Source organism: Cyclospora cayetanensis, unplaced genomic scaffold (genome assembly GCF_002999335.1).
Source record: "Cyclospora cayetanensis isolate NF1_C8 unplaced genomic scaffold, CcayRef3 CcayRef3_contig_191, whole genome shotgun sequence".
NCBI lineage: Eukaryota > Apicomplexa > Conoidasida > Eucoccidiorida > Eimeriidae > Cyclospora > Cyclospora cayetanensis.
Window position 1 is genome coordinate 1 of NW_020312138.1, and position 13577 is coordinate 13577.

General features: G+C 52.6%; 1 protein-coding gene across 1 annotated transcript; it reads right to left on the minus strand.

Annotated features, from left to right (window-relative positions):
• Nucleotides 1-358: 358 nt before the first annotated feature.
• Nucleotides 359-9198, minus strand: LOC34621103 (the record flags this gene model as incomplete). The annotated part of the gene is made up of 13 exons (XM_026337587.1): nucleotides 8550-9198; nucleotides 8060-8402; nucleotides 7792-8011; nucleotides 7105-7758; nucleotides 6393-6577; nucleotides 5599-5788; nucleotides 4616-5074; nucleotides 3449-3767; nucleotides 2628-3066; nucleotides 1749-2403; nucleotides 1184-1300; nucleotides 990-1058; nucleotides 359-751 (listed from the first exon to the last, which is right to left on the minus strand). Coding segments are annotated over exons 1-13 (4692 nt in total), but the record flags the coding sequence as incomplete, so codon positions are not given.
• Between the last annotated feature and the right edge of the window lie 4379 nt (nucleotides 9199-13577).

Here is a 13577-nt window from a genome sequence, read left to right on the forward strand (position 1 = left end):
AAAATAAAAAACACATTAAATACAAAAAAAAAAAAAAAACAAACACACCGAAAAACACAAACACACAAACGATCCTGAAACTTCATACCCGTCCCACAAAAAAACTCCAAACACCTACACCAACGTCTACAGACACAACCACAAGCACACCAACAACTACAAACACAAACACAACCTGATCTACCACCCATCGCACGCAAACTAACTCACTTACACACAATCACAAACATCCAGACAACCATCCCTACACACACAGACATACCCACACTAAGACACCGACACACACCCTCTCATAACTACACATCCGACCATACACCCTCAGACCCACACACACACATACATACACACCCTTACTCACGCGTTCAGTGCTGCCGCTGCGAAGAGTTTGCTGCTCGAATGCCCTGCCCTTCTTCGCCTGGCGCTCACGCAGAAACTGTGAAATGGTCGTTCGCTGAAGCGCGAGCCTCCCTAAGTCAGAGTCCACATTCCAGACGAAAGTAACATCCGCAAGGGTCTCCTCGAGCACGATCGCCGAGGAGTCTACTGGCGTAGCTTGACGACTTGGCAGTTGCCCCCTCGAGGCGCTGGGAAACGCATGCATGCGTCGCGTCCAAAGAGTGGACGAGCGTCTGGCACCTTGCAAGCTGTCAGAACCTTGTTCGGGAGGTGTCTTCGCCCTGTCAGAATTTCGACTGCGGAAGTATATCGACGGATCCGCTTGCTCCCCGTTTTGCGCAGCCATAAACTCAGACTTCTCTTGTGCATGCGCTTGCGAGTGGCCACGCTGAGGCGGAGCAGGGAGCATCGTCAGGCGACGTGCATGCATAGTATGCATGCATGCATGCAAGCGTCCATACTATGCACGCATTTCTCCACATACGGCCTCTGGCGGCCTAAAGTGACCAGTGTGGCTTGCTGCTGCACTGGATGACAAAGACTCAACCACTGCACTTCTCGCATGCAGCTGAAGATAACGCCTTTCAAGAGGCCTCTAGGATGCCTCTTAATATGCCAGCAGGGGATCCTCCACAGTCGGAACGACTGCTTGGAAGCTCAACCTTCTTTCTCTTTTTCTCCTTTTTTTCTCTCTCTGTCTCTCTTTCTCTCTCGCTTTATATATATATATTGTATGTATATATATATATATCTCTTAATCTCTGTCTCTCTCTCTCGGTTCGCCTACCTGGAACGCTTGCTGGGGAACACTAAGCTTCCTGAGCCGGTGCTGTATTGGCAATAAAAGGCCTCCATGTGCGCGAGGCCACTCAGTAGCGACTTCATTCTTGATCACGTACAAGACCTAAGGAATCATCACACCCAGCGCAGCACTCTGCAGTGGCAGCGGTGAATGGCACACAGTGCATGCAAGTTGAAAGGAGGTCTTTTTGGCCGTCAGGCGAGTATCGGGGTGGCCCCTACTCAGGCAGCAAGAGAAGCATTGATTAAAAAGGCAAGCGCTGATTTCGGCGTGCGGCGTGAAGCTTCAAATGAAGCTTCAAATGAAGCCGTCGAGCAACCTGCCTGCACCTTTTCCCCCTTCCGCGACACTCCTAGCTGCCCGTATTTGCGTTTTCAGTCGGATTCTTTTCCTCCCTCCCTGCTCTCCCCCTCTGCACCCCCGCCGTCAGTCGGCCGCCCTTGTCAACACAATTTAACGCCTATATTAGTGGCGTATATTGTTGGGAAGCCAGAGGTTGTGTGCGACTGCCCGCCACGCAGAGCTACAGCCGCGGGTGTTGAACACCTACAGGTTCAGAAGCAGCGTTTGTCTTGGAATTCCATTCAGTCAAGAGAAATGCGCGCATGCCACATTGGGAGTTCACATCACGAGGCCTCTTAGGCTGAGGACCAAGACGCTCATGGAGAAGCCAAGGCGAGGTGCCTGCTCTCGCGGTAAAGAGGCGGCGGGCAGGGGAGGCAGTGCCAGGGAGACGCGCTTCCCTCTGTGCCTCGTCTGGAGGCTCAGTCAGCCTGCGGGCAGTATGTGCGAGACTGTTCAGCAGTCCAAGTTCTGTTGCTGCTGCTGCACTCGAGGCAGGACGAAACCCATCGCCAAGGTCGTTCTCGAAGCTCTCCGTAGTCTCCCTCAGTGGAAGCAGCACCGTTGACGATAAGACACGCCTGCCACCAACATGCGCTGCGTCTGAAGCCACGCTGAAGAAGACAGAGTCTGAAGCTGCAGCCTTGTCTTCGACTGCCTGCAGCTTGCGCGTGGGCAGGACTGAGGAAAACTCCCCTGCAATCCCTCCAGACGGAGCACCCCGCCTGCCAAGAGCACTCTGCCCCCCCCTCAGATCCTCCGTGTGCAACACCCCATCTTCCAGGCACTCGGCTTCCACGGCGTTTGCGAAGAACAGAAAGGGAAAGCTGAATGTCGTTTCCTGCCAAGCACGCATCACAGAGCTTGTAAACAGCGTGCACGGTGGGCGTGGGCTGCGGCAGCCATCGAAGTGCGTCTACGGGCTCTATAGCAAAAAATTCAAAAACATGCGCTGTAAAGACACCACAGGCCTGCTGCCGGTGCTGCCTCGGCCCTTAGAAGCAAGCCTTTTTGTGAAGGAACGACTACAGAGCTTGGAGAGACTCTCTGAGAACTGCTGCATTCGACGACGCGGCTCGAACTCTGCGTGCTTTTCCTCACCTTCCCCGATCCGGCTCTCGACGATGCAAGACCATCTTGCAAGGCAACCAAGAGCGCTTCCATCGTGGAAGTTTCGGGGTTTCCTGAGCGGCTGGCGTGGGAGCTCTCGAGTCGAGGGTCCTTCAAAGGATCGTCAAGATGCAGCTGCTGCCTCAGCGTCCACACGTGGGAACTCCACCACCCCTGAACGACTGTGAAATTGCGCAGCTTTGCCGCAGGGGAAGGCTGCGCTGTGCTGCTGGGGGGGGATGTCGAAGCTGCGTTGCTTCCCCCCCCCTGCGACTCCGCAGAAGGCGTAGCGGCATGCGCAAATGCCAGCGGCCCTTTAACCTCCGCATCCGTCATTGTAGCCTGCACAGTGCTTGTTACAATGATTTCGGTTGCCTTCTTCCCCCCCCCTGGAATCGCCGCTTCAGTCGCAAAGCCTGCGTGCCGCATCAAACGGGGAAACAGTACGGGCTGCAGGCTTTAGGGAGCTAAGCGTGCATGCGTCAGCCTGTCTAGAGGGAGCGCCGTTGTTGTTCTCCATGCGCAGTAGGCACAGCAAACACACGCCTCGGTAGTTCGCGGCAGGCTGCTCCCCACACGCAGCGTCGGAGGAAGCGCAAATCAGTGGGCCTCTTAGGGGGTGGGCTGGTCTGCCTAGCAGCTCCTCATCAGCGGGCAAAACAGGAGAGTGAGTGCATGCAGGTGCAGCGAATTTGCATTTCAGGGGCGGAGGCAGGGGACGCTACTGCGATGCATCATCAGGCAGCCTGCAGGAGCGGTGTTAGCGCGCTGTAGCGGCCGAGACGGTAAATGCCATACCTCTGAACATAAGGGCTGACACCACTGTGGAAGGGAGAACAGCGGATATCCCGACGGCAGCGTCTGAGTGCTCGTTCGAGAAGGGCTGGACGAGTCTGCTGCAGAGTATGCCAAACCATTGCTCTGCCTCCGAATCTGCTTCAGGCAAAGAGCTGGGAAAGGAACTTCCAGGTTCGCCAGCGCTTCCCCACGGCGCGTAGCACACGCTGCCCTTTCGATTCGACAGGACCGACACAACAAAGGAAGAAAACTTTGTGCGAATCAAATGGGTATACCGACGCGCCCAACTAGCTGCACTTCTTTGTGCCTTGCACGTCACCTAAAGGCGCAGGCAGCACAAGAAAGCGTCTCCACACGGACTGAACAGAGACTGCAACTTTCGAGAGACTCAGCGACAAGGCCCCAAAGCAAGCAGCCGGCACCGGAGGTGGAAGGCGGATTGCAATTCGTGTGGCATTCGAAGGGAGAAGGCGGATTGCAATTCGTGTGGTATTTGAAGGGAGAAGGCGGATTGCAATTCGTGTGGCATTTGAAGGGAGAAGGCGGATTGTAATTTGTGTGGCATTTGAAGAGAGAAGGTGGACTGCAATTTGTGTGGCATTTGAAGAGAGAAGGCGGATTGCAATTCGTGTGGCATTTGAAGGGAGAAGGTGGATTGTAATTCGTGCGGCATTTGAAGGGAGAAGGTGGATTGCAATTCGTGTGGCATTTGAAGGGAGAAGGCGGATTGCAATTCGTGTGGCATTTGAAGGGAGAAGGCGGATTGCAATTCGTGTGGCATTTGAAGAGAGAAGGCGGATTGCAATTCGTGTGGCATTTGAAGAGAGAAGGTGGACTGCAATTCGTGTGGCATTTGAGGAGAGAAGGCGGATTGCAATTCGTGTGGCATTTGAAGGGAGAAGGCGGATTGCAGTTCGTGTGGCATTTGAAGCAGAAGCAGCGCAAGGTACTCCGTGGCACTTGAACGGGTGGGGGCGGGGAGGGCAGTGCAAAGGAAGCCGCACTCCCCATCATGCAACAGTGATACCAGGCAGTAAGGAGGGCGAGGTGCGCGTGCATGCTTTAGCGGGGTAGGAGTGTGGTGACAACTGCACTGATCGGCAAAGTTTTGAAACACCTCCACACGCGCACGCCTGCCACGTTTCTCTCCGTGGAGTCGAGACTTACTGCCATGTTCGGGTCAGGGAAGTAAATGCTCAATCCGCCGTATCTGCCAGGTTCCCTGCTGCCGACCTCTGCCACGATCATTTTCCTGAAGAGGACTCTTGCTGCAATGACTTTTTCGGTTAGTGCTCTGCGTGCAGCTCCAATACTGTCTATGGTGTATGTGTGCAGGCCTGGCTGTGTTGGCTGGGGACCATCCGTCCCCGGAAAGCGCAGCAACGCTTCCATCGCGCTGGCGCTTTGAACCCCTCTGGCTTCGTGTTCATGCATGTAAGGCTGCACATCCGTCCTCCCTAGTTCGCTCTGATCGCTGGCAAACTGCTGCAGGAGGTTGGCTAGGAAATCGTTCAAGTCGTAGCAGCTGCAGAGGCCCAACATGCGGCACCCCCGAATGCTGAACGTCTGCGCAAGCGCCCGTCTCACGCGGCGCGTTATGTTACTCCCTCCGCATGAATACAGACCCTAATCAGGACGAGGCATAAAGCACAGATAAGACAAAAAGAGGCCTCTCCAAGCACGCCTGGCGCGGCAGAAGCCAAGAGTACTGTGCCTGAGCCTCCGCCGTTTCACCACCCGCCACCTTTCTGAAACGCTGGAAAGCAACTCCTTACGCCATCATGAAATTTTAAGAGTGCTAATCTAACTGTACTTGCATGCATGCATGCACTTCCGTCCATGTAGTGGACAAAAGTTTTGTCTTTTGCAAGCTACACACAAAGTGCAAAGAGGAGGATGCAGCCACCTCCAACTAAACGAAAAACGGCTGTTTTCTGAGAGGCGTAAATGCGGCACCGTTGCGTTGCCTTTAGCTGTTCAGCAGTTTAAGCCACTCTAAGACGCTGCAGGAGTACATGTATCTTCATTTCCCCTTTAGCCTTGAAGTAGTCAGTACGAATGCTGGCTCTGGAGATTCCCTTGTGCCTTCACAGTTGCCCTACCCCCGGCCCGCCAGCATCATGAAATGCTTCCACCGCTTAGCCCCCTACCTCTAGAAGTTCTTCGAATTTTTGCTTGAATTCGTTGAAACCGCGCACCTCAATGAGCGCCAGAGTCAGTGCATTCGAGGACGGGGGGTGCAGTCCGTAACTGGTAACGAATCGCGTGCCGTACTCAAACGCTGTAGCCACCCTGTAGGGTGGGGGCGGTTTGCGGGTCAGAGTTGTTGGGTCCATTGATCTGATGAACGCACACCCCATGTTTTGAAGCACGAGAAACTTTGAAACGCATGCCTTCACGGCGCCAGCTAGCCGTTTTCGCTTTGGCGTGGTGAGAGCTTCATGGATGAAACCCCTAAAATGCAGTTCTCAACTTTTGCGTGTACAGGTCGCCACGGGCATATTGTACGGTACGACTGGTTCGCGGCATTTGCAGTTGTATACGTTAGCATTGTGCATTCTCCCAAAGCCGCTTTGAGCGTATGACGAGGCATTCATAATGACACACAGCACCATGAAACTCCAGGGAGTGCATAACCGGGGAAGATCAGTGCAAATCACGTGCCTGTAGTTCCAACCATGTCCGGGTTCGTTATCCTCGCTCGCAATGAAAAAGTGCGTCAGGGGAGCGAGGGTCTCTAAGACATCGTAGGAGCCCATGAGACAGGCATCAAACCCGAGCAGCGATAAGCGAAAAGAGCGATCCACTTTCCCCAGCTTGCTGGACGCAATGCCGCTGAATGTCAGAAACAGACGAATTGGACACCCACCTGTGTAGCAACGTGAACATCTCAAGAACCCATCTATTCATCACGAAGCATTGGAAACGGAAAAGCAGCACCTACTTCTTTAGGCCAAGCGCTATTTCATGAATGCTCATGGGCTGGCTGTTCGGATTGCTGTCGTCATCTCCAAAGCCGACCCACGCAGAGCCATGATTCCAAAGAATCGCAGCGTAGTGCCGTGAGGGAAATATATCCAACAAGCGCGTTACTGCATTCTCCAATACTGACGGATCGTTCATGTCTACCTACGAAGGACAAACGGAAATAGTGCTCAGCATAGCGTTCCCAAGTGCGAGGCATCATTCACTTCTAAATCAACTTCGTGAAAGCCAGAAGACTTTACGCGATTGGGCACTTATCCAACACACTTCTGTGACATAAAGCAGTGCTAAATGCACAGGAAGGAGGCGCAATGTAAAAAAGAACAGAGGTCAAAACCATCATGGAAAATGAGATAGCGAAACAGCAATCACGCAAGCTGTATAGGCGCTATGGCTCTCCTCTCAAAGTTCCGCAGGAAAGCCAGATGGTATCTTGACGTAATGCCAAAGGTGTATATTATTATATTGCTCAGGACCCATTTTTGGATACGTTCTTGCATTCAACATCAGTACAGATTCGCCTCTCTGTTGCTCAATGAAAGTTGCCGGTTCTCAGACTGCTGTGTGCAGACATGAACTGAACGTGTGGCATATATTGTTGTGTTTAATATTTTGAGAACTAATTGTACGAGGAAGACGCGCATGCGCGGGACCGCGTGTCTACGATACACCTCTCCAAGACTGCGGAGAAGGAGCCATTCACGGCGTCCGTTTCGAAGGTGGATACGGAGCAGCTCAAACGCCATTTGTGCGCTCAGTTCGACTTCGCTCGATCCTGGGAGTTGCTTGACTCCTTCGCCTAGTGAGGAGTACTCCAGCTCGGGGCACGCGTGGACGGTATTCATGTCGGTGGTCGTTGACTGGTTGCTCCTGTCAATCAGTACCACCAAGTACAAGTCTTCAAGGGCCTCCTGACCCACTGATCCGGGGAGTGCAGAGCCGCCTACCGGGAAAGAGGATGTTCCCGGCCCCCTTGCAGCCGTTCGGGCTTGTCTATTCACTATTTCGCCTCTCCACGGATGCAGCATTTCCTCCATATCCAGAAGCGCAGACTCTTCAAGGTTGTTGTCTGCATGCACAAAGACGAGCTGGGACCACGCACGGAGAGGCAGATCCTGGATTTTTCGTGGCAAAAATTCACACACTGAGCGGTCTGGCAGAAAGGAAGGACCCTTCCGACTACTGCCTGCCTTCGGAGAGGACGCATGTTCTGCAGCGTTTGCTGCGTCTGACACATTAGGTACAGAAAAAATACTGCTGAGAACAGACTGGAATATAGCAGCAAAGGTGCTTGTTTCTGGCGATTGGACTCCTAAGGAGTGTTCCTTTTCAAAGACTCCCGCAGAGGCCCCCTGTACTGCCTCGGCTGTTTCTTCCTCTCCCTCCCGAGGAACGAGATCCTCTTGACTCTCGAGAGGGCGAAGGTCTACGCAATGCCCAGTTCCATCCCTGTAGATTGGGTGAAATGCCCAACGCTTCCCCTTGCAAGACAGGCAGTTATCAGACTTCTCCGTGCAGCAGTCTGCCCGGCAGACGGCGCATGAGGGGTGGCAGTGTCTGTCGCGAGTGTGCCTGCTGCTGTTTGCGGCGTTGGCAGTGGAAAGCCAATCGAAGTAGCCGTTCCACCCGGAGCCCTCGCCGTCCGCTGTCGTGCACGCCGAGCTGGGACGCATGCAGGCGTCGCCTGGATCTGCAGATGCGTCACTAGCGAACGCCAAGGGGATGCAGTATCCACTGCCGTCTTGGTGGACCGCTACAAGTGCGTGATACTGCGGCGCAGGAGCGAGAGGGGGGCCCCCGCTGTCGGGGGCCTCCTCACGCGCACCGGCGGAGTCTAAAGGCAACTGGGGAGTGGGGGGAGGGATGTAAGGGTAGGGAAGCTGATTAACGCAAGAAAGGCAGCGGTCACGCCCAGAGTCTAGACAGCCGGCACAGCTCCTGTGGCAATGAGGCCCTCCCTCACCAGCTGCTGCAGCGAATGCAGCGTCGCCAGAGCTGCTGCCGCCCTTCCCCCCTCCGCCGTTTGCAGCCACTTCAACGCCTTCTTGGCGTAATAACTTTCTTTCCCTAAAGTGCTGCTGCTGCTGTGGGGCCCATGGGGACTGCAGTTCCCGACCGAGTTCGTGTGTCTGGTCCTTCTGCAGGTGGTTAGTCGCAGCACCGTTCGCTTGCATGCGAGAGGGCGGCTGGATTGCGTCCTGCACCTCTGAGGCTTGCCTTTCTGCATGCAGGATGCCATCATGCGCTTCCCAAAGACTCTCTAGAGACAAGTCTTCGAGAGAGGCAACGAAGCGAGGAGGGCTGTTCCCACCCCGGGAGTACCCTTGGTGAGCGCAGGGTGCCACCATGAAGTCTCCGAGGGTCCAGCAGTGGCACGCAGGCGCTTGCGCTGGCTGAGGTGCCTGCTCAAGGAGTTTAGCCACCTTCTCGATGTTGCTCCTCTCTTCCCCCGTCTTGGCGGCTCCCCACCACGCGTCAGCAGGGACTGTTGCACTCTCCATTGGATTCACGGTAGCGCAGTGAGACGGCGGGATGAAGCAGAATTTGGAGAACCCCACCGAAAACCCCAAGTCGCACTGACCGCCGGACTGAAACTCCTTGACTTTGATCCCCGTGCATTCGCACAAAGGCACACTTCCCGTGTCAAAAGCCTCAAAAGAAAAGAAATATGAAGCGCTATCGACAGCAGAGGCGGGCGGCGCTGCTTGCGAGCCTGCAGCTGTAAACGAACCGGGAATACAGGCAAAAGCAAAACCTTCAGTCATATGCGCATGCATGCATGCATGCATGTAGCCATGCCAGACAACTAAACTAAACGGGCCAAAGGGTGAACGCTTTGGGGGAGACCTCATGAGGGGGCGTAGCTACGCGTGCAGATGCAGTCGAGGAAAGTTTTCACGGCAGCGATTCGTACGTTTACCCACCATCGAAGATTATTTTCATCAACGGCAAGCACAAAAAAGCGGGAAGGAGCCCTGTAAGTCCGCACATGATAGAGGTCACACTTCTAGAGCTCTGCACTGCTCTCGGCATTCTTCTGTGCCGCTCGTGCTTCTCCAGGGGAGTGACAGAGAGTCCTCTGCTCGCTCAGGGCGGTAGCTTAAGACGCGAACTCATAGAGCAAGGTCGGCACTTCGTCCATGGCATTGCGCTTTTCTCAGGGTTGCTCTTGTTCCATATTTCAAAAAAGGTCAAGGAAAGACACTGCATAAGCCTGACGGCGTGGGTTTCTGTGGTTTCCTCGCGCCGAGCCGTCCCAGACTTCAGCCAGAGCCATTGCACCACGCCATCCGCATCGCTCTCTCTTACAGGAAAGGGGAGAGTGAGAGGCCCCGAGCAAACCAAGTGTCGAGAGTTAGAAAAGGCGTTCCTTGAGCACGACAGAGGCAAACGCAAACTCGCCGAGCAACTAAGGCGGCTGATATTTTTAAGCCTAGCTTTTGGAAGATGTTTTGATGACGAAGAAGGCGGGTAGAGCATCAACACTGCGGGAGATTTCTAAACCCCACCGATGAGGAACACATTGGGATGGTCCTAAGTGTGAGTATCCCCCTTTACCCAGCGGAAGATTAAAAACTTGGCAATGATCTCCTATTCTGTTTTAGACCGATGTATAGCTCCGTTGAAACCCTTTGGAGATCAGGTTTGTTTCCCTACCCGATCTGGCGCGGTCGCACGGAACAGTGCAAATGTCCGGTCTTCCGCCAGAAATACACCTTAAGAATCCCACAACAAAGTCACTTAAATACGTTTACGTGATTAACAAGGACATTTCAAGTATTAAGGTCCATAAAGCGCTGAACAAACCCCACGAGACAGCATACAACAGCCCCGATCAGCCCAGCCCCTGCCTGTTGAACCCGTAGCCGACGAGCCTAGCGAAGCATAACAACGTTGAACACATGAAATTACAAAGAACATACAGCTAGCAAATTTATATCCATTAAAAGGGAGGCTTTTGGACAAGGGCGAGTCATGAGAACGCGTGCGCTGTCTCTGCAGTACGAAGACGGAGTACCTTCGAGTTCGTACTGAAGCAGAGAGCGAATCTTAGGGAGCTGCGCCTCCGCCAAAACCACCCGTATGCATCTCAGAACGGCTCTTCTGTGACGGTGGCATTATGTGCGATTTCCATCGTATGTTCCACTTTATACGGAGATGCTAGTGGTTCTTTGCTAAAGTATGTCGAACTTGCACCTGTCAGATAGAGAGCGCCTCCGTGCACAAGAGCTTCAGGTTGAACAATAAGGGCAGCGTCATTATTTAAATCCACGCAAAACAGGAGATATTTCATAGTGTGGTGGAGTTTTCGTGCCCGTGCTTTGCGAATGTCGTGGCATTTTGAAACAATAATAACCAGCGAGAACCACTTACTGCGACTGCAGATGGCTTCTGAGGTACAGGTGGGCCCCTAGTGGCGTACATCGGGACTTCAAGCACGCATCCTACAGCATCCAAATCTTGTGTTTGATGGCTATTTTAAAGGGGTATGTGCTGGATAATGTACAAAAGGGTGCGTTACCTCTTTACATCGATAAGGGCAATCGGTACACATCTGAAACGCGCCATGCACGTACGTAGAAAGCAGCCATGTGGCCAGATCTAGCTAATTACAGGACTGCCAGATGGCAGTGCATGCTTCAGAGCACGCCCAGCAGGGCACAATTCAGGGGCTTGTGATTGCATCTCTCCTTTGTAGCAGCGCCTAAGGGAAAATTTAAGGACTACAAATAATTAGCCTTTGCCGTCCAATCTATGGAGGCTAGTAGAAAACTGTTTCCCAGACGTGCTGCTTAAAAATGCCCGTACCTAATCCCAAATATTCAGCAGCGTGCATCGTATGAAGGCGAGGACAGTGCTTGTACCGGGGCGAAGGAACGACTAGAGTCTTCTTACTAGACTACTTGCTAAGAATTAGCCACGAAAGGCTTGACTAATCTGTTTGTTTGTATGTCCTGATTACTGCAGAGTACCCCTAGCGTAACAAAAGACGCAATGTTGCATGCATGAGCCCTAGATGCCACGTGCAGCTAGCTGTGAGTTATTGGATTGTACGGAATGCTCAGCGACGCACACCCTAGCTAACCCTTTCGTCTCTTGTCGGAGCTTTGAGGAAGAAGTGAGAGAAGGATACTGGAATTCTTTTGAAGTATGAGCAATGACTTCCTCTCAAATCGGTATTCAACCTACATTTACGTGTCTGCATGTGGCGCTACAGTCGGCAGCACCTTATGGTTCGGTGCGGCTAGTCCCCGCTCTTCCACTGACTGTAGATGCAGTGGGATGTCAGCCTTTCCTACAACAACTACATGTTTTGGACTTATATGTGTGGAGGCTCAAAAGCTTGGTTTTCGTTGACAACGGGTTGGGGATAAGGGCTCTTGGGTGATGGTCTTGGACTGTGGCACAACACCTGTTGGGGCATAGCTGGCCGGCTTTCAAACTGCAAATCCAGTAGCTCCACATCTGGTAGGTCGGCATGGCTTGTCTGCTGAAAACTTTCGTAAATGCGTTTATCAGGATATTACAAGCAGGCAAGTATGATAGGCGTGGAATTGGCCAGCGCTTCCAGGTAAATCAGCCAGTTGGCGATGGAGCTTCCTTTTGTGCGCTGCAGATGAGGAGAAGCGATTGCTGGCGGCATGTCTATTGATGTAACAAGCCTTTTAATGTTGGGCTTACTTTTGTAAAGGAAATCTTCCGCCTGAAGAGATAACTAAGTATAAGCCACCATGCAAGCGCTGACTCATCGGTTTATGCCGAAAGCAGCTGAATCTCAGGCTTGGGGGGAATCGATAAAAGTGACGAAAGCGAATCTATAAAAGGCTCAAAGCATTGAATATTATGAACTTTTCGTCTTCAAAGGCCACCCCGTAGACGAATCGGGGCTTTCCCAGTGGTTTATCTCAGGTCTACCCGCAATGTATTGGAGTTAGCCGTAGGGAGGGCATCGAACGGAGCTCTTTAAGGATGAGAGAGCTACTTAATTAAGTGTTGCTCATGGCTCGAAGCTTGCCGAATTTCGCAGGTGTGCCATTACTGACAGGAATCCGAAGTTCTATTGTGCGTCCTGCGGTGCCTTAAGACTGGCCTACAACTGCGAACCATCATGACGCAGAACAAGAGATCAAGTCCACCCCTGGCACTTTTCTGCGGTAATTTTGCGTCGCACTTTAGATAATATCTCAGTAGAGATACTGAAATCCGGACTCAATACTGACTCTATACATTTTTTTTGAGCTTACTAAAAAAGAACTTTCGTCTTCCTTTGTCCGCGCCCCCCTCCACAGTTCCGACATGGGGGATGGGAGCAGCTACAGTACGCGTATGTGTACACTCTAAATACTCTATTTATTCACAGCTAGCTGAACGGGGCATCTAGGGCAAACACACACACACACACACACACACACACACACACACACACACACACATTGTGTTGTCTTGTATCGAGTAAAAGCTACTGTGCGATAGCGGCCATACGAACAGGCAAGCTGAGTGAATAGTTGTCCCCTTATTCTTAGCAAGCTATAACTGGTGCAGTGAAAAGTGTTCAAGCGTAGCTTCACGCTCTACACGTACACGCAGCTGTGCCCGCTATCAAACTGCATATCGGCTGCTTCTCGAACCTCCATAGCTAAATCCCGATTTTCTCGCTCCATGCCCCCTTGAATTGTATGCCGGGCACGGTAGGCGGACATAGCCTAGTTCAAGTATCGAATGGCCAGCCAGTGCTCTGTGGGCACTCTTGTATATATATGTACCCCGAAAATGCACTATACCATCTAGCAAAACCCATTTTTGGAGCGTATGATATCCTCTGATTGACTTTACTTGTACATTGTAATCGAATTTAAAGCTGTTTCAAGTCATTGTTGCGATAGAACAAGGGCTTCTCGGCACGTCACGGGATCTTGTGCCGAGCATAAATGATCGGGAGAGCGGCATACAAAGGTTCCCAGCGCGTGAATTTCTCCGATGCATGGTTGCCCAATGAGGTACCGGCGCTTGGAATAGAAAGAAAGTTGTGCTGCTCGACTATGGCGACAGCGCTAGGAGCGCAACGGCCTTCCTTCCACACATGTTGTGTGACAGAGAGCAGAGTCTGGGGCTTTAGCTGCCGCCGGCAGACCAAGTTGCTAGT